General features: G+C 45.5%; 1 protein-coding gene across 1 annotated transcript; it reads left to right on the forward strand.

The window, feature by feature from the left end:
* Window positions 1-472: 472 nt before the first annotated feature.
* On the forward strand, window positions 473-23,343 carry LOC118504930 (neuromedin-K receptor). Its single transcript, XM_036040027.1, has 5 exons — window positions 473-1,187; window positions 8,528-9,840; window positions 11,417-11,637; window positions 19,083-19,203; window positions 20,649-23,343. Exons 2-5 carry the CDS (start codon window positions 8,859-8,861, stop codon window positions 21,674-21,676), a joined length of 2,352 nt encoding a protein of 783 aa, XP_035895920.1. The 5' UTR covers window positions 473-1,187; window positions 8,528-8,858; the 3' UTR covers window positions 21,677-23,343.
* Window positions 23,344-23,450: the final 107 nt, after the last annotated feature.

A 23,450-nucleotide genomic window follows, 5' to 3' on the forward strand; every position in this document is an offset into this window, starting at 1 on the left:
GTTGCACCAAAGAATGATGTCCCAATTTATTCTATTTCGCTTGGTAAATGCACATAACAAAACTAAACGGCTTTTAAGGGAACCTTAAAAGCCTGTTGAACTTGAATGCTGCAGGGGTTTTCCGCTCGAAGGATGATGGCGCGTGTCGAAGCCGCGCTACATATTAAATTACCCGAGACAGCTAGAGTACCCGCTCTGGACAACTATTTTTACCGGACTTTGAGGGCAAAAAATATTTAATATCCTTTTTCAATTGTAAAACGGATTTAGTTTTGTTGAATAACTATCCCCACGACACCCCTGTACAGCATAGAGCATCGCGCTTCGTGCGTATGGCGAGCGAACGGGACGGCACGAGCCGGGGAGAGAGAGAGAGAGAGCGAGATGGCGCGCGATAGAGAGTGCGCGAGCTACGAGCGGCAGGCCTGTACGGGTGGTTGGACATTGCACTTGTGTTCAGTACGCCACGTGTTGCCGTGTTTTCAACAAGTAGAGCGCCCTGGCGGTTCGTGTGCTCATGGAGCGTGCGCTTGGAGCCGGAGCACGGAACGCTTGCAGAACGGTTCGCTTTCGCTGCGGCGCCAACTTCCGTAATATTCCCGGCTCGGGTTGTAGTGCGTGCAGTTCGTATGCAGAGCGCTAAACGCTTCCGCGCGTGTGTGTGTGCCCAAGCCACATTTTAACTTCCGTACGACCACCCTTTCTTAAGCCCTTGTGTCTGGTAGTGGGGTTTCTAAAGTGATGCTATAAAAATTTCTTGCAAAAAATTCAAAAATTTAAATGTGATTTAGTGGAAGTGTATGTGATCGGTGCTGGTTGTGAGCAAGTTTGCCGGAGAAAGCTCTGCCCCACGTTGTATATTTTTGTTAAACAGTAAGGAGGAAGAGCGCACTCTAGGATACGAAAAAAAAAATTAGGCGGATATAAGAGGACAATAAGCCACACGATCAACTATAACAATCAAAGCAGGAACAGAATAAACGGATTAAACTATAAGCACTGGAGAGCGCTTGTGAGAGCTTTTCAACTCTATCGTGGTGAACATCGTGGTCCACATCAAGGGCGACCCGTTGTGATGCTGTGGAACGCTGGTTGGGCGACTATCAGAACTTAGGATAGCTAGTGCTGTTTGTGCTCTATAATTCTGCCCATCAGTTAAGATTTGAATATTTGTGCAAGATATCTAGGTAAGTGTCGAATTTTATACGTCTTTCCAACGATATTATCTTTATCTTTGGTTGTGGCTCTATGCCAACTCTTCTCCCTGTACTTCCTTGGCACTACAACCTCGAAATGTCTCGACCTGCAATTTCTGGCTTACTGTGACTTGATTTTACCCGTGACAAAGTAATCAGCCCTGCGTACGGGGAAAGCGATCTGGATGGGATTTGAACCCCCTATGCCAACTCTATCTCACTTAAAAAGGCTCTACAGAGCCTCCCAGCTCCATCTCACTCCAAAAAAAAAAGGTTGGCAATACGTGTCGAACGTGCACCATTTAACCCGATTACAACAAACAAACAAAGCACCGTCCGGAGTAGCTACGCTACGCTGCTTCCCGATTCTAAAAAAAAATCTGAAGAACAAAAAAATTTTTAAGCGCGCCTTGTTAAATGAAAAGCACTCCCCAAAAACCCATCTTCATCCGTTTCATGATACTTCAGTGGATGGTTGGGAAGAAGAAAAAAAGCGCTGATACACGGGATTAACAATATCCGCTCACGTTTCAGCCTACGCCACCATAACATCGGCACCCGACTTCAAGGTTTTGTTGTTTTGCTGCAAACCTGCTGCTTGTTTGCAGCAATCGCTGGCCCCAAAAGAAAAGAATGTTTTGTTCATCTCGTGCACACTAATCTTCGGGCCCGGGCGTACCTGTATTTATTTATTAGAATTGTTGGTTTTTGTTTTTGGATTTCGGTGTCGACTGTGACTTGTGCTTTGTGCTCCGCTTCCAAGTAGTCTCGGTAAAATGTTGGGCCCAAGTTGAGGGATTGCTACCGGGATGGATACCTTAATTCGGCGAAGATCCGATTCTACCGAGCATTAGAATATGTGCGTTTGCACCCCCCAAAAAAAATAAATTGGGAGACCCTTCCAAACGGTTCTAAGTGCATACTGTTGTGAAGTGTTTCATTCAAAACAATTTGTCTAACTTTCACCAACACCCTTACATACCGAGATCGTTCTTTATTGCTACCAGTTTGGGTAGAGAATAGAAAGTCCCATTTTCATGGAACCGCAAAAAGACAACCTACTCCTCGGAAATCGGAATGTGTGGGAGCTGGGACTCTGGGTAATTATTTAATTCATTCACTCCCTTTTTATCACACTGCTGCAAATGAATTGATGTCCAAATGATATACTCGGCAAATCGGTCAAATACTCTAATGAGTACTGGCACATCTGCGGTTTTTGATGGACCGTGGAGATATTCGGCACACGCGGATAATTAAATTCGTGGCTTTTGAGAATTCTAATTGGGTGTCCTGGATGTGTCCTGGCGCGTAGAACTTCGGCGATCATTCATATCCGATAACCGATAATGAATGCCACGCAGCCTGGCCAGCCTAGAACTTCCGCACTGCGGGACCAACATTTTGGGGGGCAGCTGATACAGTACTAATACACACTTTCACCGGTCATTATTTGCGGATGCTCTTATCTTGCAAAAAGCCCCACTGCAACTATACTCTACTAACCTCACACACCGAACCGGACCTCAAATATCCACTTATCACCACATGTGCAGTGGTGCCGTTGGCTGGAGAAATCGTCTGCTGCGGCTGTCTGTTTTTTTTTGGTGCTGCCGTTGTTGGGGGCCTGGTTCGAGAGCCACCAGTTTTTGATGGTGTCGTCACTCGTTCCACCCATTACGGTGGGGATGGATGATAAATTACCGCAAGTGAATAATTAAGCTAATTAACCATTAGCTTAGGTCTCGCGGACTTTGGGCTTGGAACTCGTAGTCGTCGTTTTTTTTTTTTTTTTTTTTTTTGAGCGGGGGAACTCGAGCGGGCGCGCGCCTGGATGATTTAATGGACTGTAATCTGTTTCATTATTTTGGTTCATTTGCCTTGCCAAACAGTTTTGGGGCCGATCTGTGGCGGGCGAATATACCGGATGGGGAGGGAGATCTTTATCCGTCGGGCCATTATCAATTATCTAGCGACAAGCGCAGATTTTCACAACACAAAAATTGAAAAAGAAAAAAAAAACCAAACCAGAAGGTGTCATCAGTAACAAAGGTTGACGACAAAAATCTTCAACTCTTCCCCAGTTTGTCTAGCTGGGTGATGGGATGCATCGGTTGTTGCTGTGGTGATGTGACTCAATGTGAAGAAGAGATATTAATGTCTCTGCTCCGGACTGCATTCATCGCTTGTTGTTGCGTGAGATGCACGAGGATCGAGGCTCTTAATAACACTAATTCGACCTCGACCTGCACAACATCAATGCGTTCCCGGCGCAAATGTTTATAATATAAAATACGCCAATACGCTTCATACAGTTCGAACGATCTTCGGAGAACTGCAAGCCTCATCTAGCATGAGGCCGATGCCACCGCAGCCTTCCACGCCATTTTGCTGTGCTGCTTTGCCGTTTTGCAAGAAGCGCTCCCTATTCATCGCTGCCATTTGCTTCGCTAGGGGTTTTATTTGGTTTTTATTTTCCTTTTCTCCGAAAACTGATACTTCCCGTGCACATTCATAAACGGTAGAGGGGTTTGGAATCCATTCGGTTGTTTGGCTCGCATCCCGTGTGGGCGTACCTGGCTCGATGGCTTCATCTAGGTGAGACGTCTTCCTTCTTTGTGCGGTGCATGCAGCCGCTAACTGCTGCAACCCTCACAATTTGCGTTGTACCCAAACAACTTAACCATTGTTAGGGGTTTTCGCTATAAATGTTGTCAAGCACTGTTCTGGGTATCATGTGGGATGCCCGGTTGCCGGGACAGTTCTCTAACCGGGGAAGGATAAATCCAACGGAGGCTATTTAAACCGCAAAGTTAAAGATAAAGGAAACACTATAAGTGAAATACATGTACACAACTTTTCCTGGAGCTCGTGGAGAACCTCCGAGCGCCGGATCGCTTGAAGCAGGCTAAAATAGACCAAAACCACCGTCCGGGCGGTTGGACGTACCAGTGATTGAGCTCCGTCCGAATTCACGCACGTGGATAATTAACTCGGAAACTGGGTGGAAAATAAGAAGCTTCCCAAAACACCTGCAATCGACAACTGTGGAATGAAAATCAAATGCCTTCTGTTGCCATTTGTTTATTAACCATATTGCCATCTACGTTCCCCATTTCCGTGGAAGGGAAGGAAAATCACAAAACTTACCTCCGTACGTGCGTGTACGTACGCAGCGGGTGGAAAGTTTTCCGCTTGGCATTTTGCCGGCGCTTTTGTCACCAATCGCTCGCCTAGTCGATTGCAGTCAAGCAGGGCGAGCTTATTGTGGTAGAAATTTGATAATGATTATCCGGAAGTGTCTCAATGACGACGACAAACCAGTCGTAGCGAATTTACAACTGTGCTATAATGTTACGATTATAGCAAAGCCACTTCAAGATGTCCGTTTAACAAAAAAAAAACCTTCAAAAGGTACGAGTTTCGTTACTTTGGGGGGGTAGTAGGGCATCTATTATGTATTCACCGTACGAAAGGAAAAATTATTCGATTCGGCACATTCCAAAACAAAGCCAACCGCATCGGAGAGTTACGGACCCGGTGTAAAAAGAAAGCCCAACCAAATTGTCCACGGTGACCATTAACTTTATGGCAATGTTCAGCAGCTACGCGTGTAAACTTAAGATATCCTTATAATTAATTCAGCACAAGATGAAACTTCCCTGCCGAAGTACGGTCGTCCCGCTCTGCCGGCAATCTGTGTCCTTTGGGAGAGTCCTTACCGCCATTTTTTTGTTTTTGGTTTGGTTTGGAGCTACTTGAGGAGCCAACAAATAAGCATACAGGGGCAGATGGGGAGAGCGAGAGAGAGACCTGCCAGTATATAAATCAATCCGGGTCACCACCAGGCCACCAGGCGATTAATGCGAGCCCAGGATCTGTGGTCAAATTTCTTACAGTAAATTTTTCTTCCTTTGGCTGTATCAACCAACCGCCACACCTAGGTCCAGGGTTTTTTTTTTCTCCTTCACCCAATCACCTGCCCAAAAACCGTCAAACTGGAAGGATATGGTTGGTTGTGGTGAAGAAATTGAAGTTTTGTAACTCGAGACAATATTTAATGAAAACGACATCCCTGACGGAGGAAGTTGCGGATATGGTGGATTGTTGGGTGGGTACCGTGGTGCGTGGTTTTTTTCTTTCTTTATAGCACTTTGGCGAATAGTGCCCGATCCGGAACGAATTGGACGTTGGTTTGACACATTTTCAACGTCCCCGTCCCCGTTTGTGTTTTTGCTAAAGTTGAACAAGTTGCGGACCCTGGGGAGATATTGCTGGACAAACTGTGCCGAATGTCAAAGTCGACAGTGGCCGGTACAGAGGAGTGTCCGCCGCGAAGTACGCCAAACTTCCGAATTGGGTATTTGATTAGTACGATTCTGGGTGGTAGAGGTACTCTCTGTGACTCTTGATTGTATATACCTCGCAGCCTATCAACGTTTACCTAAGGTTAAGCTCTGAGACTAGAGACTCTTTAGCGAGAATTTAGAGTCTAGAGAGACTTTGTAAATCTAGAAACAAACTATTAAGTTTGAAGCTAGACATCCTCCAAGAAGTCTTGAAGTTTTATAGCAAATATTATAGCAAAGAAAATACGCAGTGATTTACCAAGCATTCGCACGGCTGTAAGGAACGGGCCTCGTAAAAGTGTCGCAGGCAAGACCTTGCACCCGGCGTACACTGAACTTCGATCGGAGTTAAAGTGTTTGACACCGATTACCCCTTTTTATTGAAATGATCGAGTTTTATTTGCCTTACATTCGCAGGCGTTGAAAAGTAGCTCCCATATGGTTTTGCGCGGGACACATCTCGACGTACTGGCAGCGAGTGTGTGTGTGTGTGTGTTGCTGTTGTACTCTTCGCCACGGCCCTATAATGTCTGGTCGTAAAAGATACGTTACATCGACCGACGCGTACGACGGACGATTTCTTTACCGCCCCGAGCCCCGATAGTTTTGTGCCGTGGTCATAAAATCGTACGACCCAAAATAGGGGAAAAACTTTCTGCACGGCTTTCAACCGTCTAGTGTGCTGGGCCGAAATTAATGTCCGACTAATTATTGGGCGGTATCGCCCGACGGTAGGCACCGAACACGGCAAGATGATAAGGATGCTCAGTGTTCAGCAATACCGGAGGTTTCTGACCCTCTGACCGGTGGGAGTTTCGGGTGAAAACACCGTAAGAAACTAGGTTTTAGAATAATTGTTTTATGGCTAGTATCTTCCGGGCCTTCCGAACCTATGCGGCTGTGTGGGCGTGATATGTAGTCATAACAAAAGAACAAAACGAGAACCAACCTGCCTTCATTCTCGGAATCCTGAAACATTGAGTTCAGCTACTGGTTGGAACTGTTTTCCAGGCATTTTCCTTCGCTTCGAAGTTCGAAATAGTTACCACGGAGAGCGTTAAAGCGTTCCAATATCTGGGCTATTTAAAACTAGCCAATGAATGATATCATGCCATCCATAGGAGACACGTTGGCGTGTCTGGGCAATTTTTCGGTATGAGCTGGCGTGTGGGTGCTTATGCCGTGTGCCCTTTAAGACGCAATATGTTGCGAAGAGCCACGCTCTAGGATGAAACACTGAGAGCAAATGCTAACTGTCGCTGCCCTCTGCCGAACAGCACAATAATTGTCTAATTCTCCGCCGGGTTCGGAGTGTCTCCGCTGCACCAGTAACCATGCCAACTGGCTCACACTTGATGCCAAAAAAGAAAGAGAACGAAGCAGCAATCATAAAGTCCTTCCAATAGCAGTTGAAGCGCTACGCCAAAATTGAACATTTAGCAGTAACGAGGAGAAATGAACAGTGCATGACAATCATATGCGCCACACATACACGAACGAAAAAAAAAACGAAAAAGAAAACGATGTCAAGGTTCCTCCGAATAACAATCCATTTTGAATTCCACATGGACGGAAACGTTCGCGAATATCATTGGGATCAGCTGGTTTGCAAATATATTACCGGTTGCTTGAATTGGAAGCCACCGAAACGTCGAGGCACCGGCCGGCCACCGATGCGGAAGAACGTCTGATGGAAGGACTCTTAAAAAATTGTCGGCAGTCGAATTCGGGGAATCATGCTCTGAAGCATGGACTCGTTTCGGAGGGATATTTGCATGCACCGACACTTTAGTTTAATATCAGTTCCAATGTGTATATGAATATGAAAAAATCATTTCATTCGATTTTACATTTCAAAAGACAGGAGATGAGTAAAAAAGAAAACCCCCAATGCACTCCGATAGGCTCAGCAAGTAAAAGCCTATCTCTTTTTTTCTTCGTTGCCCGGGATCTCTCTTGGCGAGCGCGGTTGTGGACCACGGCAATCCATTTTTTTTCCACCCCAGAACCGTCTCCATTCGAGCATCGCTCACCAGCCGTGCTGGCCGGCTTTGCGATGCATGCCAGTGTCTTGTGTCGTATGTGCCGCGGGAAAATGGTGTTGCGCCTTCATGGCACATCTGTGATATTCCAGTCCATCAACCTTCGGGTCGTTTTACCTTTAGCGAAAAAGGATACACAATGTCAGTTTTATCACCATCCGTCATCACCATTATCGTTGGCAACCGGCACTGCCCGTCCCTGTCGGTGGATTAGGGAAGCCGGAACGATGAGCGAGCCCGCCCCCCCCGGGAGGTAGGCGATCGGTTCGAAAACCTCGTGCTGCCAAAGTGTTTTTGTGAGCCATAATATCAACAGAGAGGGAGGGGGGGGGGGGGGAGAGGAAACAGGCAGCTAAAAACACGCTGAACGATATTTTCGTTCGGAAGCGTTTGACATTAGCTTTCTGCTGCTCGTGTCCTGAGTGTCGGGCCTGGACGTTCTGTTCTTTGGTTAATGGAAATGCTCATTTTTACTTGTTTAAAGTCGCTGCTACAGTTCTTTAAACATTTACCGACAAATTTCATCGTTTCCATTCTGTTGAATGTGTAATTGAATGGGTAGACGTATTGCATTATGTTAGTAATTAGCAGTGCCCCACATGAGGCGACCCGATGGGGCAGTGATAAGAGCGTCGGTCCCTCATACGATGGGTCCGCGCCGGACGGGTATCAAATACCATCTCGACCCGGGTTTCGCTCGCAGCATTAAGGGAATAAATTTTCTGGTGAGAGGGAAAACTCAAGTTAGGGTGAAGAGGGGGAAAGCAAAATGGCAAAGAAGACCTCAAAATTAACCCAGCAATATATCGCCACCATCCAGCCGCGCGTCGCGTTCTCTTCTCTTACTCTCTCCTTTATATTGGCGTGACATGCAAACTTCTCATACCGATCTTTTATAAGCAACTTACTCTACTTTTTCTTTTCTTTCTTTCTAAAAAAGGTATTAAGTGTGTAGTGTCACTAACAGGCTGCAGAGAAGAAAAAAAAGCCGATGTACAGAGGGTTAAAATGTCATTACATCATGGCCCTTAGTTACTAGCATATCGCACCCGTAGATGATGTTTAGCGGTTAGAGAAGGTCAAACGAGGGGGAGAAAAAAAAGTAAAGCACGGTCAAACTACACACGGACACCCGCCAATAAGGAAGAATACGAATTGAAGTAGTGTGTTGGGTGTTAAACCCGCCGGCCGGAATAAGTGAGGCGAATTATTCCATAAGCTCAATCAAAGGTAGCCAGCTGCTGCAGTGTACCGTGTGCAGTGTTTGTACCATGTGGCGAGGCTCTAGTGGGGCAACGAGCGGTGGTGACGTACGTACGGAACGCGACGCACCGTTGCTGTTGTCAACCGTCACGTCGTTGATCGCGAGTCCACGGTCACATCTGGCCGGGCGCGACGCAACCCATCGCACCCTGACACTACCGGCCAGCGTCAGCACCACGCTGCTGAACATGTCCCACGAGCTGATGCCGGTGCTGGTGGCCGAAAACGAGACCGACCTGCTGCCGGCGGACGCACTGGACAACCTGACCGAGCTGTACGGACCGAAGCGGGACCCGCTGTACGTGGTCATACCGATCACGGTCGTCTATCTGCTGATCTTTCTCACCGGTGTCGTCGGCAACATTAGCACGTGCATCGTGATCGCCCGCAACCGGTCGATGCACACCGCCACCAACTACTATCTGTTTAGCCTGGCCGTGTCCGACTTTCTGCTGCTCGTGTCCGGCGTACCGCAGGAGATCTACTTCATCTGGAGCAAGTACCCGTACGTGTTTGGCGAAACGTTCTGCGTGCTGCGCGGCATCGCGGCGGAAACGTCCGCCAACGCAACGGTGCTCACGATAACCGCGTTCACCGTCGAGCGGTACGTTGCGATCTGCCACCCGTTCCTGTCGCACACCATGTCGAAGCTGAGCCGGGCGATACGTTTCATCTTCGGCATCTGGCTCGTTGCGATCGTGTCGGCGGTCCCGCAGGCGCTCCAGTTCGGTGTCACCAACCAGGGCGGTATCGATCAGTGCGTGGTGAAGCGCATCATCATTCAGCACTCGTTCGAGCTGTCAACGTTTCTGTTCTTCTTCGCACCGATGACGCTCATCACCGTGCTGTACGCGCTGATCGGGCTGAAGCTGCGGTCCTCCACGCTAATGCAACGGGACGGTACGCTGCAGCGTCGCAACAATGTCGTCCCGAGCTCCCGCCAGACGTCCGCCAACAGTCAGGGTACCAGGCGTGTCCTCAAAATGCTCGGTAAGCGAATATCTCTAAGCTGTCTTGTGCATGGATCTTTCTCTTCTTTCTTGGCCTAACGACCTCTTGGGGTCATGCCTGCCATTTCGGGGTTATTAGACTCATTGATACCGCATAGTTGGATAGTCAAGTCGTCACTGTGGGGGAAACGGCCCAGATGAGACTTGAACACCAGTCCTGCAGTGTGTGTGTCTACCACCGGGCAGCCTCAAAATTGTGCATGGATATCGATTTCAAATTTTCCAGCAAGAAATCTCCAAGAGCCTCTCCTTGAACGGGGAAGATATTCGTAGAACTCTGGAGTCAAAATGCTTTAAGGGCAGCTTTCGGATACTGCATCAGTCAGTATCTGATGAGCTGTATTTGCTTTAAAACATAATTAGTTCAGCATAACCCACACACACGCACACCACGACAAGATCTACCACAAGAAAACCTCCAAAACGTGGGGTTATCTGTGTTTGGCCTGTGTTAGTTGTCTTGGGCAGCAAAAGTTAACGCACTTCGGCAAAGGGAAAGCTAAGGGATTCGCTTAGGTAACTTTAGATGGGGTTAAGGTCTGTTGCGAGATTCAATCTTTGCCCTCCGAAAGGGAAATATTTTGCTCCTTCAATGTGAGACCTATGTAAACAGTTGGATCGCCATGCCGCCCAAAAGTATCTCCTTCGGATCCTCGTCTACTTGGGGAGACGGTTTTGGTTTGCTATTAAAATTCTTGGTACCCAAATCTTTAGGAGTGCTCTTAAAATTCCTTTAATATAATTATATCTAGCCTCATACTACTACCAGGCTAGACAGACAGTTTACTGAGCTATATTTTACTTCATTTGATTGGAAATAAGCTAAGGAGCTAATGGGAGAACCTCATCGCTAGCTGCTTAACCAAAAAGCTCCTTAACAGGTGTTTCTCACTGATACACCTACCGGATAATCCGGATGATGCTAAAATAAGCATGAGCTTTGCATTCTTGCAAATCTGAGCCCCAATCTCCCACACCCACTCTGCCATTAAGCAAACTTCCACCCGGGAGGTTATGAGTGTCGTACGCTGATTTCTTCAGGCCGATAAATTTTGTGTGGCATAAAGATTTGCCCCCAGAACCACGGCCAAAACATTCCACCAAAGGGAAGCAGGCGATGGCGAGCAAGTGGTACAGATGGAACGGGAATGCCATAAACAAAAACCATGCGAGAATTCTAGACTCCTACGGCAGTTGCGAGCCGCAGCGAATACACAGAAATCGCTGCTCGTAAATAGCCGGTCGTTTAATCCGACTGGGTGAGTACGGGCGAGACTTGCGTGACAACTTCGTGTTTACATCGGTTACGTGTGAACTAAGTACCGGGACGCATAAAATGCCGGCACCGAGGTTCTCGAGCAACTTCAACAAACGGTGCCACGGTGCGGTCCGATTTAATGCCAAATATTGAACCACCGAAAATAAGTGTTCACAGGAAAATTGACGCTATTGATGGTGAGGCTCGGCTCGCAGCTCTTATTGTCCTGCAACACCCACAGTCAGCTCACAACTATGACTAGACTCGATTGTTGATGTCACCCTGCGCTCCATTCCAGTGGCTGTGGTTGTGGCGTTCTTCCTCTGCTGGGCACCGTTCCACGCGCAACGGCTCGTCTACATCTACGGCGTCGACAAGGACCATCAACCGTCCGACCCACTGATCCTGAAGCTATTCGTCGTCACCACCTACATCTCCGGCATCCTGTACTATCTATCGACGTGCATCAATCCGCTGCTGTACAACATCATGAGCAACAAGTTCCGGCAAGCGTTCAAGGTACGATCCATCACCCGAAAATTCCATCGCTTATGCTTAAGCATTCGAAATTTTGCTTGCAATACGCACACACACACACGATTGGCTGGTTAAATAACTAAATGTTGTTGGTGGTTGGATGTTTCTAATGAAAAAGAAAAACGAAAGACCAGTACCGTATCATTTTCCTGTCGTAATTGGAAAACTTCAGTTACTTATTAGAAACCCAGCAGCCAGATTTCACTTCCCCGAAACACTGCTAACGTAATAACTCGAACGTAATAATTCAACGTACGAATGTCGCGGGCGAGAATTTTGATCAGATTTTACCAGGGGTTTTGATCTAGAAGGGATATTGACGATTGAGCCCAAGCTTTCCGGCTTGTGAATCGTCACCCGAAATTTAATCCGTGCTAAACGTCTCCTGAGTTGAGCCGAGCTAGCAACATCCAACTTCAGAACTTCGGACGCCTCAAGATGCCGGAATCCGAAATCAATTTCGTAATCGTGGACTCAAATCTTTACTGCTACTATTCTCTAATGGTGCACTTACTGAGGATAGTCATTTCGGTGCTCGCTCGCTCTAAGATTCGACTCTCCACCGTAGAATATCGAAACACCCTCAGAGATTCTAAGAGATTCCGTGCGGCAAAAACCTTTAAAACGAAGACAAGCTAAAAGTGTGGTGCTCGTCCATTAAGGGAAAGGTAGCAGGGCACCATTAATCGTCCCCAGGACCTTGACCGCTTTAAACGAATACCCGGTCAGAGCGCTTTTCAGTGAGTGCTCCAATAAAACTTCCTCAGTGGCGCTTCTCAGACAAATATTTTAAAATTGGCTGGAATTTGCCGTTTCATAGAACTTTCAAAACCACGCAGCTCTCAAACCTGGAACACCATCGGGTTTGGGGGGTTGAGTTTGGGTGAAGTATTCTACCGTCCAACATTTTTTCCTCCAGGGTCTTCCCTTTCAGGGTTCATGCGCGTGAATTGTTCCATCAAATCGGAAAATGGCTTTACAGCTAAATGATTCTATGCGGACGGGATGAGTCGTGACGACTCTGTTGGGCTATATTGACTATAGATCGATTTTCCTGGAGATGATGTTCTCAGCACCAAAAATAAAGTTCACAAACTTCCGAACAGACCACCACCAGTCATATTGGGCCGTTTGAGTGTATCAAGTTCGTCCATTTTGGACATCCCCGTTTGTTGCACCTTGAGCGGCGCTCCAAAAAAACCCTCGCGAACCCTCCCCATTTTGCACTGCCCTCTGCCCGGCAAATAAACAAAGTGTGGCCAAACGATTATGAAGCAGCAGATTTTATGCGAAAACGAGTAAAACTCGTCCATTTAATGCACCCATTTTAACGCGCGCTTTATTTCATCAGTCCGTCATCAAAGCAAGCTGATACGCTAGGGGGGGGGGGGGGGGGGGGGGAGGGAAGGGACTTCTGGGCGAAGACTTGATGCACACACACACACACAGCAAAAGTCGGCCGAGGGACAACCTTTCGGGATAGCTGAACCTCTGGGCGCAACAAAGGGAGCGCAGGCAGAGCATTGGCGAAAGATTTATGTCGCACCGGTACCGGTCGGTAGCTGGGCAGTCGTCGTGGTAGCTGATATGCAGATTGCTGCGGTGGTTTCGATCCGGTGGAATCACACCCATCATCCCGTGCCAAGTAGTGAGCGTTACTGTAGCAAAATTTAGCTCTGGTGTTTTTTTGCTGCTGCATTCCCTTTCCTGGCGGAAGTTTATTATGATAGCACCGCCGGCACGGGTCTGCTCATCCTCGCCTAGACGACCGCGATTTATTTCCGTTTTTACTCTAGCGGCCGCTACCCTTGGGCTCGGGTTTATTGATGGGTGTAGGAATTCTGCTCCGCAATCTGATTTATATCTCTGTGCCGGCGGCAAACAGAGGTGCCGAGAACGGCGGCCGCAAAACGCCCGGTGTCGATGAATATATTTAATTATCTCGTCTAGAAGGCCGGCAGATCTCTCACGGGCACCGGCTGACTAGATCTCGCGCGACCGTAAAGCTTGGTAAATCGGTACTTCACGAAATGAAAGTGAAATGTGTTGCCACCAGAAATGACTATTACTTCATTTGCACTAGCACGGTTGTGATTGGAGCGCGGGAAGCATTATAGCACCTAATTCTCGGGAAGTCTTTAATGAACTGAACTTAAAATACGGTTAAAATTATGGTCGATTAAATGCAATGAACTGGTGTGAGCTCGGAAAAGGGGTATAATAAATGTAACGCTTCGATTGCTTCTGAATACTCGAAGTAATAATCCTCATCTCACGTGATTTAGACTTTTTGATTTTCATTTTGAGTTCATTTTTTAATTTTCTACTATCTCTCCCTGCCGATTGCTTCTGAAGGTTAAAACTGAGGTTAAAACTCCTCATCTTAAGAGTTCAGGTTTCTAAATGTACATTATAGCAACTCTGTGTTAGTACTATAAATTAATCACTCTGCATTAATTTTTCAGTTGTTTGCTGGTTCATTTTGAGTTCATTTTATAATTCTCTACTAGCTTTCCTCCCGATTCCGGTTGGATGATACCTTCTACTTCAATTCCATACCGAAAAAGTTAATCGAATTACAGGCCAAAAAATACACTCCTTAAATTATTACCTTTAAATCTAATGAGCTTGAGTGAAATCGGAAAATGACATTAGACATCTTGATATTCATTATAGCAACTCTACGCTATTACTATGAATTGATCTCTCTGTGTTCACCTTCATTTTCTTGTTCGTTTTGAGTTCTTTTTATAATCTTCTACTATCTCTCACTGCTGATTGCGGTTGAATACTGAAGTAACACATATGACAATTAGGCACATGTGGTTGTTCATTATAGCTTCTTCTTCTTCTTAGTTGGCACTACAACCTCGAGAGGTCTCGGCCTACCATTTCTGGCTTTCTGTGACTTAATTTTACCCGTAGTAAAGACCCGTATTTGAAGAGCGGCACCGCTATCGCCTCTGCTATCGAACCGCCCAAGTGTTCATTATAGCAACTCTGCGTTATTACTATAAATTGATCTCTCTGTGTTCATTTTAGTTTCAAGTACATTTTAAGCTCATTTCTTATCGATTCCAGTTAGTTGACACCTTCTTCCCTAAATTCCTTAACCTATAAATACCCTCCAAAGTTGATTTGAACAACAAACATTATTCCGCTGTTTAACTTACTTATCACATCACAAACAACTGCGATACATACGTATTTACTCAAATCAAAGTCGGAATCACTTGGTAATATAGGAATATGGAACAGCCCACGGCAACAAACAAGAGCAATAAAACGCACCCAAACACACGCACACACACACACGCACTTTTGGCAAATACCGCTGGGTGCCATAAAAACGAATTTCAACTTGGTACTTTTTGAGGATCATGTTCTTTTACCCGGCCCTTTTCGGCTCCTCGCTTTCCCGATGACTGCAAGATCTACAAAGGTGCACGTGACGTGTGCAAATCGCTGATTGAAAAGTGAAATGCCGTAGCAAAAACCTAAGCCGAAGGCTACCACTAGGTCCGGGAGTTCATCGGTAGGCCCTTCTCGCCGGCACCAGACGACTTCTAGCGCGAACGTACGAACTTCAAACAAGCGGGAGATTTCGGAGAATCAATAAAGAATGTTTTTTGCTTGCTCCTATTCCGTTTGCTATTAACATACAGCGACTGCTTTGTGGAGCTTTTCCGGGTCGTTTAGCAAAACATGGCGTGCCATGATATGGGGTAACCGTGCGCCGTGTGAATCGAAATGCTCAATTTAGCAAACCGAAGTGCCGTACGCCGCGAATGTTTCCAAACGTCAAGCGGCAATAGCTGAGGCACGGGTGATGTTGAGCGGGTGCTTCGGGGAAATAACTTCGGTGGCCCAACAAAAATTGTGTTTCTTTTTTGTGTGAATCCACAATTAGTGTAATGGATCTTGTACAGGAGTTTAGGAATTGATTTTCGAAAGTAATTGTAACCGATTCTTAGTTATGAAAATTTTAAAATTTTTATAGAACATCAATATATTCTAATATCCTGGATGTTTTTCCCCCCGAGATGTAAGGCTGTCTGGAGGTTTAAATAAAAATATCCTAAACTGCAGAAGCTATTTAGAATAATTATTCAGGCGTATAAACAATATTCCAATCAGGATTTAAAACAAAATAAAACAAAAAAACAATAAACCCTATTAAGGCTCCAAGAATCTCGCCATTAGGTCCTTAAAAACCCCGAACTTCCCATTATCAATTATCTTCCTTGTTTACGGTTCTTCCCCGAAAGTGCAAGCCCTTAAACAAAGTTAAACTTTCCGGACGCCCGAAAATTCATCTACCAAGCCATCTTCTCTGGCCATACTACCTGGTGTTGTACTTGTCAACTGAAGCAACAACAGCAACAACAAAAAAAAAACGCTAATTAAGTCCAGAAGAGGTGTAAAGTTTTTTCCGCGGGACCGGGACGGCGATGTATTTTCCTCGCCGATCCCTACGGGCAACAAGGTAGGACAGTAATCAAAAAGTTGGTTTTATTCTTCTCCTCCGGACAAAGCGAAAGTTTGGCGGCTGCGAATCCCAATATGGTTCGTGCCCGGTGGACACGAGAACAAAGAACATTATGGCAAAGTTCGGTACGCGGTCTATCGGCCTAGCAGCCGGCTTTAACGGCGCTCCAGCAAAGCCAGCAGCGAAGTGGGTGATGATGTTCGGACGACCTTCACCTGCTTTCGATTTTGGGATGAGTCCCCAATACTTTAAGTCCGCTTGCGAGCTGTGCGTTGCGAAGGCTTAACTATAAAGCACACGACATTCAGCGGGCGAGGATTATGTTTATGGATGTGAACACGTACACGTACGGATGATGGTGGTGGTGGTGGTGATGCGTGACCCAAACATATGCGTAGCGTTCGCTTTTAAGCTCCTCTTAAGCACGCAGCAGCATGTCTGGCACAGTGGTGTCTGCTACATCATATTTCGATAAGCGCGCTCATGAGAACGCTGGACCGATTCTACCACGGGGGGGCGAGAAGATTTATTCTACCACTCCATTAATAGAATCAAAGCGTAGTGGTGGAGAGTGATGAGTTGTTTTTCACCATTTATTAGATAAGTGTTTGTTGGGACGCATTTCCGTCATTATTCGTTGGTCCGTCGGTTCCGGGCGGATTAATGAGCAGTGTTCTCGGGTTTTCCACCGCGCACGATTGCAACAGTTAAAGATGGTTAAGATATCAATTGTAGATTGTGTTCATTAGTGAGGATAAAGGATTGGAAGCAAGATTAAGAAGCGAGTGACGAGGGCGTGGAAGAAGCTTGAACAAACTTGAACGGTTGTTGCAATTCGAATCAAAACAACATACAGTAGTGTTGGTAGCGTTCACCGCGGAGGATAATTAGTATACAGTGGGTATTTTGGAACAAATATCGGGACAAAACTATTTAAATTTAATTTAAAATTAAATTTGAATTTTGTTAAATTAAATTTTTAATTAAAATTAATTTTAATTAAAATAATTAACATATTTAAAAATTTATGAAAATGGATCTTGTAATTTTACAAAAAGCAATGTCATCATTCTGCTGTTTCAAGTTTTGAGGTATATTATTATTACTTTTTTTTAATTCACGTGGGACGGCCTGGCCGTATTTCTGAAGTATATTATAGTCAGGTATTATTTTTTGAATTCATGCTTAAATACAAGAACTTTGAAATGCTTTTTATTGCAATAAATGTGATTTTGAAGCATTTAGGACCATATTTGGACCATGATTTGATTTTGTCTTTTTTTTCATAAACTGAATAATTTTGATTGGAGTGCTTTGAAGCAGCCAATTTCTTCACCATAAAAAAGTAGGAAAATTATGCTTAAATGAAGCGTTAATAAGATCGTTGGGGCCTCGTTAGAAATTTTAATGGCTTGATGTTCAATTTGGAAGAGCTGTACTGTTTTAATATTGTTTAATAAAAAAAAAATAGTTGTCTTTGTCAACCATAAAGTTTTACAATTTCAGATTTAATTTCTATTAAAAATTGCTATTTTACATCAACATCGGCAAAAAACTTCATAAGATACAGAGATTTAAAGTTAAAGCTAAATTTCAGTTATTTTTTCATTATTTAAATTTTGACACCTAATAACTCTTAAACAAAAAATCTGCAAATAAGCTGTATGTTTTTAGTAAAACTTGTATGTTTTTAGTTTTAAGCGCTAGATTCGTAGACTTTGTTTCGTTTGTTCTAGCGTAATTGAGAATTTTTGGAAGTTAAATCCCGCCAAACGCCCAATGTGCACCGACTACACTTCCTTAAGCCACACACTGTTTATTTGCTCATCAGGGTGCAAATTAGTGTCTTATTAGAAAAACCTTGCTGATGTGAAAAGGTTAAAGAACGTTGGACTATAGTCTGGAATTCTTACTCAAATTTGAAGTTACACTCAAAAATATTGGAATGAAATTGCACAAAGCAAACGGCTCTGCTTTATTACATTCCATCACGAAACCAGTTCAAACAAGCTAGCATTTCTTTAATGCAAAATTTTGCTTCATGTGAAAATTAAAACAAAGACCTGGGAACGTTTCGCTGCTGGAAGCCAAATTTTCGGTATGACAAGAGCAGCTGCAAAGTTTGAAAATGACCGTGTTCCCCATAATACTAATTACACGGAAAGCAAGCTACACCAAAGTAATAGAATCGATTTCAAAATTCCTAAAATTTTTGGACTCTGTTTGCTAATATTTCCCGGTAGTTTCGGCACATGCGTACACAAAAAAACTTCCTCGCTACCGGGTAAGCAATGTTCGAATGGCGAGATGCGTGTGACTAAAATTAATGCAACTCTAGCTTCTGTCCATCGGTGCATAAAGCGAGTCGCTTCGTCATCGTGACGGTATCTAGTTTTTGGGACGAAAGAAGAAAAAAAAGAATTGGAAACATTCAAGAGAATTTAAATTTCGCAAAAGGATAGAAATTCTCGCAAGCCTTAGATTTGCGGTATGTTCATCGAAAATTTGTTATCCTAGCCTGGTGGTCGGATCCAAATTTAGATTTAGTTATAATTGCAGGGAATTTCGAAAATTGTACTTAACATTTTGCAAAACATAATCGGGAAAAGCTTTCGGATCGCACATTAATAACAGCATAATCCATAGGCGTTTTACTAACCTTCTTTTGTTTGGCTGTGTTTTCCCATTTTTTGGACATTTCTTTTCGCACCCAATGTGTTCTCATTTGATCGCGCCTTTAATTTAACTTGTTTATCGCGTGTTTTTTTTTTGTTTGTTTTCTTTTGTCGCCCGCTCGCCCTGCTGCTGCTTTGCGTTACACCCCACTCTCTCGCTCTCTCTCTCTCTTTTGCGCGGCACCGTACCTCGTCAAGCTTGGTCTCCCGTCTGGTCTCGTCTGGTTATTTAAGATGATTCATTTACAGTCCATTTTATTTAGGAGACGCTGGCCAACTGTTGTCAAATTGCGCGTCAATCAAATAGTACGGAGCGATCATACCGAATATTGCCTCGACGGGAACGACGTTCTGCTGCAAACAAGGAATCTTCCGATATCTCAGGTAAGCTCCTGCCGCTTTTTCTTTTAACGCAATCTAACACACGTACAATTACCTTTGCAGAGCAGAGTGTTTGTTTTTTTTTCTTCATGTTTGCTCACAAAAAAAGCCACTTTCGTTATTTTCCGTATCAATGCATATAACAGACGCACCTGTTTTTACGATTGCCTACTGTGCGAGCGCGCTCCAGACGCTGTACGTCTGTAGATCAATCACCGTGATAATTTGGTATCCCGCATTCGCCCATAGCACGCATACAAACGCAGTCGAGTTATTTTCGTTCGGTCGGCTTTACAAGGGCGGCAGGATTTTTTCCCCCTCTCTCTCCATCTCTCTCTACCAGAGCAAGACTTTTGCTGGTGACACCGAGTCAAAGTACTGTTCGGCTTACCTGTGGAGGATTTGCTTCATTGAACGCAATTCAATTTTCCTTATATTAACCACCCCCCCCCCCCCCCCACACACACAGTGACACTTACTGGTTGGGGACCGAGCCGGGCCTTGTCCTCTGAACAACCCTAACCTCAACATTGGAAAGTAAACGTAACATTGAAAATATTTCTAGCTAGAAAGTGGAATCGATAGTGATCATATAGAACATTGCTAGGATAGGAAAATGTTCCACAAAATTTAATTTACCCTACCAATTGATACGACCATATGCAAGAATCCAATCCCCAAGGAAAGATTCCCCGGGCAGGAGTTGATAGTAGCAATGTCAGTTACTTTCTTTTCCTCTCTCCAAGAAGCGATGGATGCGACTCTAATGAGTCGCAAAAGCCTTCCTAGCCACAACAGCAAACAACACAATCCAAGAAATCCAGGAAGCATCCATCAAGCATCCCACCATTACCGAGAATTGATATTGAATTGCAAGCTCAGTTTACGGGTGAAGACATAGTTTTCTGTTCTTATTTTGTTCCCCTGGTGTGTTCTAGCGAAGCAAGCGAATCAAGTCTAATGACTCAAAGTCTTTGTAAACTAACCGAGCCCAACCAATCAGCAGCTTGCACGCTTGTTCCTGGGCGAGAGTTTGCGAAGTTATTTGCGTTGCGTTGTGTTTGCTCCCTCCAATTAGTTAGAGTAATTGGATTTTCATTGCCATCTATTTTGAAGGTTACGACAACAACACAAAACAAAACAATGTGAAGACATTTTCCACCATTGTCTATCGTATCGTATCTGTCATGATTCATGAGCACCGCACAGTTGCTATGGCAGATAGCCTCATGAACCTCAGCGAACCTTCCGTTCGATGTCTTGCAGTTTACGACGCTAATTATAGACTAAATCTTGAACCTGCTTACCATCTACATCACGGCGATGCAACTTGTTGTCAGAGCGTCTAACTCACAGTGTTCGCATTATAGGTTACATAAGGGGTGGTGATTTTGAATGTCTAGGTTTTTGGTCACCAATATTCCTCATCAATATTTCTTCAATTTCAGGCAATTCCCTTAAAGACGAAAGCCTGTACTCGTCCTCTACTCAGAAACAATCCTTCGACTCCATAACGTTATCCCGCGGCCAGTCACTTAGGCGCACGTCGTCGACCACGGTGGTCGGTATGCAGGAAAGCGTCCTCTCCTCGCCGATCACCTACCCCTCCCTCTACCACAACAACCACCATCACCACCATAACTCCCTTCACCACCACCACCACCCCCATCATCACCACAATCCCCTGCACCATCATCCGTCGCACGGGTATGGGCCGTACGGACATCAGCACCCATTCGGTCCACCGTCGTACGGGGATAAATCGGTCCCGGCCACCAACGTGCTAGTCGCCGGCAAACCGGGCCGTCCCGAGCTCGACCTGTACACACGTGAGCGCGAACTGCAGCTAAACATCTTCGCCTCGTCGATAGAACCCTGTCCGGGCGTTGGTGGTGGAGTTGGTGGCGGCGGCGGTGGTGGTGGTGGCGGCTGTGGATCAAGCAAAGCCTCCGACCAGCTCGGCGATCAAACGCTCAAGCGCATCAGCATCCAGGTGAATCAGATCAGCGAACGGGGACTGGGTGCACGTGTCGTGCGGCTCTCGGACCGGAAGGGCGATCGGCAACCGGAACCCCGCACCGATCGGCTCCATCTGCTCTGCAAGCAACCGGCCGGTCAGGACGATCGGATCGAAATCTTCGTCCGGAACAGGCACCGGCAGCAGCAGCGCAGCCGTACGCGGCTGTGGCGCTTCTTCCAGCACGTCCGTCCACTGCGCAATTCGGCCGGCACTAGTCTCGGGCGGCAGAAGCCGAAGGCGTCCGGCGGCGGTCCCGGTCCCGTCGTACACTTCTACGACGATCCCGTCTCGGAGCTTACGCCAGCGTTGGCCGAGGGACGATTCCTTGCCAACAAACGTCGCCTAGCTGGCGGTGACGATGGTCCGGACAGGGTGCGCGAAAATCACTCCGCACTCGACGACGATCTGGAGGCGTACATGCGCGAGATAAAGCTACGCGAGTCGCTCATCCGCTAGTCGGCAGCATCCTCGTTGTGCGGTCGGTTGAAGCGCACGCGGTCATTTTTGTGCTGCAAACAGTAGTTACTGCCGACCTCAATTTCCAGTTCCAGTGTGATGCACCGGGCCACGCTCGTTGGCTACCGGGCACTGGGAAGATTTTGCACGCCCGCAGGACTTGGCTGTTGATGTACAATCTAAACTTCTTCATTCCAAACAAAACCGCACAACAAACGATGGTAAACGAACAAGCCAAAGTACGCCTGAAAAAAAAACTGGAAGAAAAAATTGAGGAATGCAGCTAGCCAGCCATATCGAGTGAGGTATCATCCCCCACCGATTCTGAACTCTGGGCTAGAAAATTCCCTTCCCGTTTTAGCTTTATTTTATTTAATTTTGCAAGACAGATACTATGCATGTCTAAGCTACCGAGAAAGAGAGCAACAAAAAAAAAACCGCCCCTTAACCAAGGGTAATAGCATAAGTAGATTATACTTACTTTAGCCAAACAAATCCCCTGGAACGCACCTCTCAGAAACTCTCCGAGTTCAGTACTGATGTGTGGGTGTGTGAGTGTGTGTATGTCATCGTCAAGTCAGATTAAAACTACTATACAATAAAATATTTAACTACAGGAAGGATAGGTTGCAGGAAACGGTTAGACAACAAAGTCTACCAAGGCTACTACTACTACTACTACAGCTACAGACCGAGGCAAAGGTTTTGCTCAGCTGACATTAATAGCTAATTTAACAGGCGAGCTCTGCTCGCTGCCAATCAATCATATTAAGCATCGTAAGGTGTGCCGGACTCCCCACTACTGGAATGTCATCTCCCTCACATGTGCTTGGCCCGAAACGTATTTTGTCTAACGCCATGATTACTGTTATGACTAGATATGATGATGATTATTATTATTATCACCGTAAGTGTTAAAGTAATTGGAAATGCTCTTACACTTTCAATCCCACTCCCACCCACCCACCCCATTACATCAATGGTGTATCTGTGTATATCTGTATGTCTGATAGGAAGTGATGAATGCCGAAAATAAGGATGCGTTGAATGCGTTGGATGGCAAACACACACACACACACAGAAAAAAGGGGGATATGAATAATCCAACGGTCCGGAGACCATCCAATTCATTCAAACGATGCCGTTACGCAAGGCCACCTTGTTTACCCATTTATGCAAATGTATGCTTATGTAAATACCGTACCCACACACACACACACACCAACACAGGACGGGCAAAAGCTTTCAGCTCGCTCTGCTGTACCGAAGCTAATCCGGGGGTAGAAGGAAGTTTGGAAGAATATTATCGGTTCGGGATGCTAACACGCTAGACGGCGGCTACTCCCATCCAATTGAAGTGTAATGTAATTTTCCCCCGAAAGAAAGATTAATGCCGTAGGCAAAATGGACGCTAGAGCACGATGCAACCGGTGGTACAAACATATGGAGTGAATAGAACGCAGTAAGGCAAACAAAATGGTTTCAGAACGAGAAAGTTTACCCCGAGTGAGAGAGAGAGAGAGATAGAATTTTGAGTCCCTAATGTGAGCGCCAAAAAAAAAACTTACCCGAGCGCTAGATGTACGTAAACTGTATTTTTACATTGAAGTTGTAATAAAGATTATATCTCTATGCATGTGATTATCAACGTGCTGTGCTTGCTGTAATGTGTGCCGATTTCCAATACTTTTATTTCCCCCGATGACAGTGACACAATGTTAAGTAAGTATCTGGTATAAATAAAAACGGAGCTACTAAAGCAGCTATTTCCGTG

Source organism: Anopheles stephensi, chromosome X (assembly GCF_013141755.1).
Source record: "Anopheles stephensi strain Indian chromosome X, UCI_ANSTEP_V1.0, whole genome shotgun sequence".
Taxonomy (NCBI): domain Eukaryota; kingdom Metazoa; phylum Arthropoda; class Insecta; order Diptera; family Culicidae; genus Anopheles; species Anopheles stephensi.

Bases quoted from the DNA above. Each gene is read 5' to 3' on its own strand.
- LOC118504930 (XM_036040027.1), top strand. From the start codon at position 8,859: ATGTGGCGAGGCTCTAGTGGGGCAACGAGCGGTGGTGACGTACGTACG. The intron at 9,841-11,416 runs GTAAGCGAATAT...GCTCCATTCCAG, and splicing joins GCGTGTCCTCAAAATGCTCG to TGGCTGTGGTTGTGGCGTTC. The intron at 19,204-20,648 runs GTAAGCTCCTGC...CTTCAATTTCAG, and splicing joins GGAATCTTCCGATATCTCAG to GCAATTCCCTTAAAGACGAA.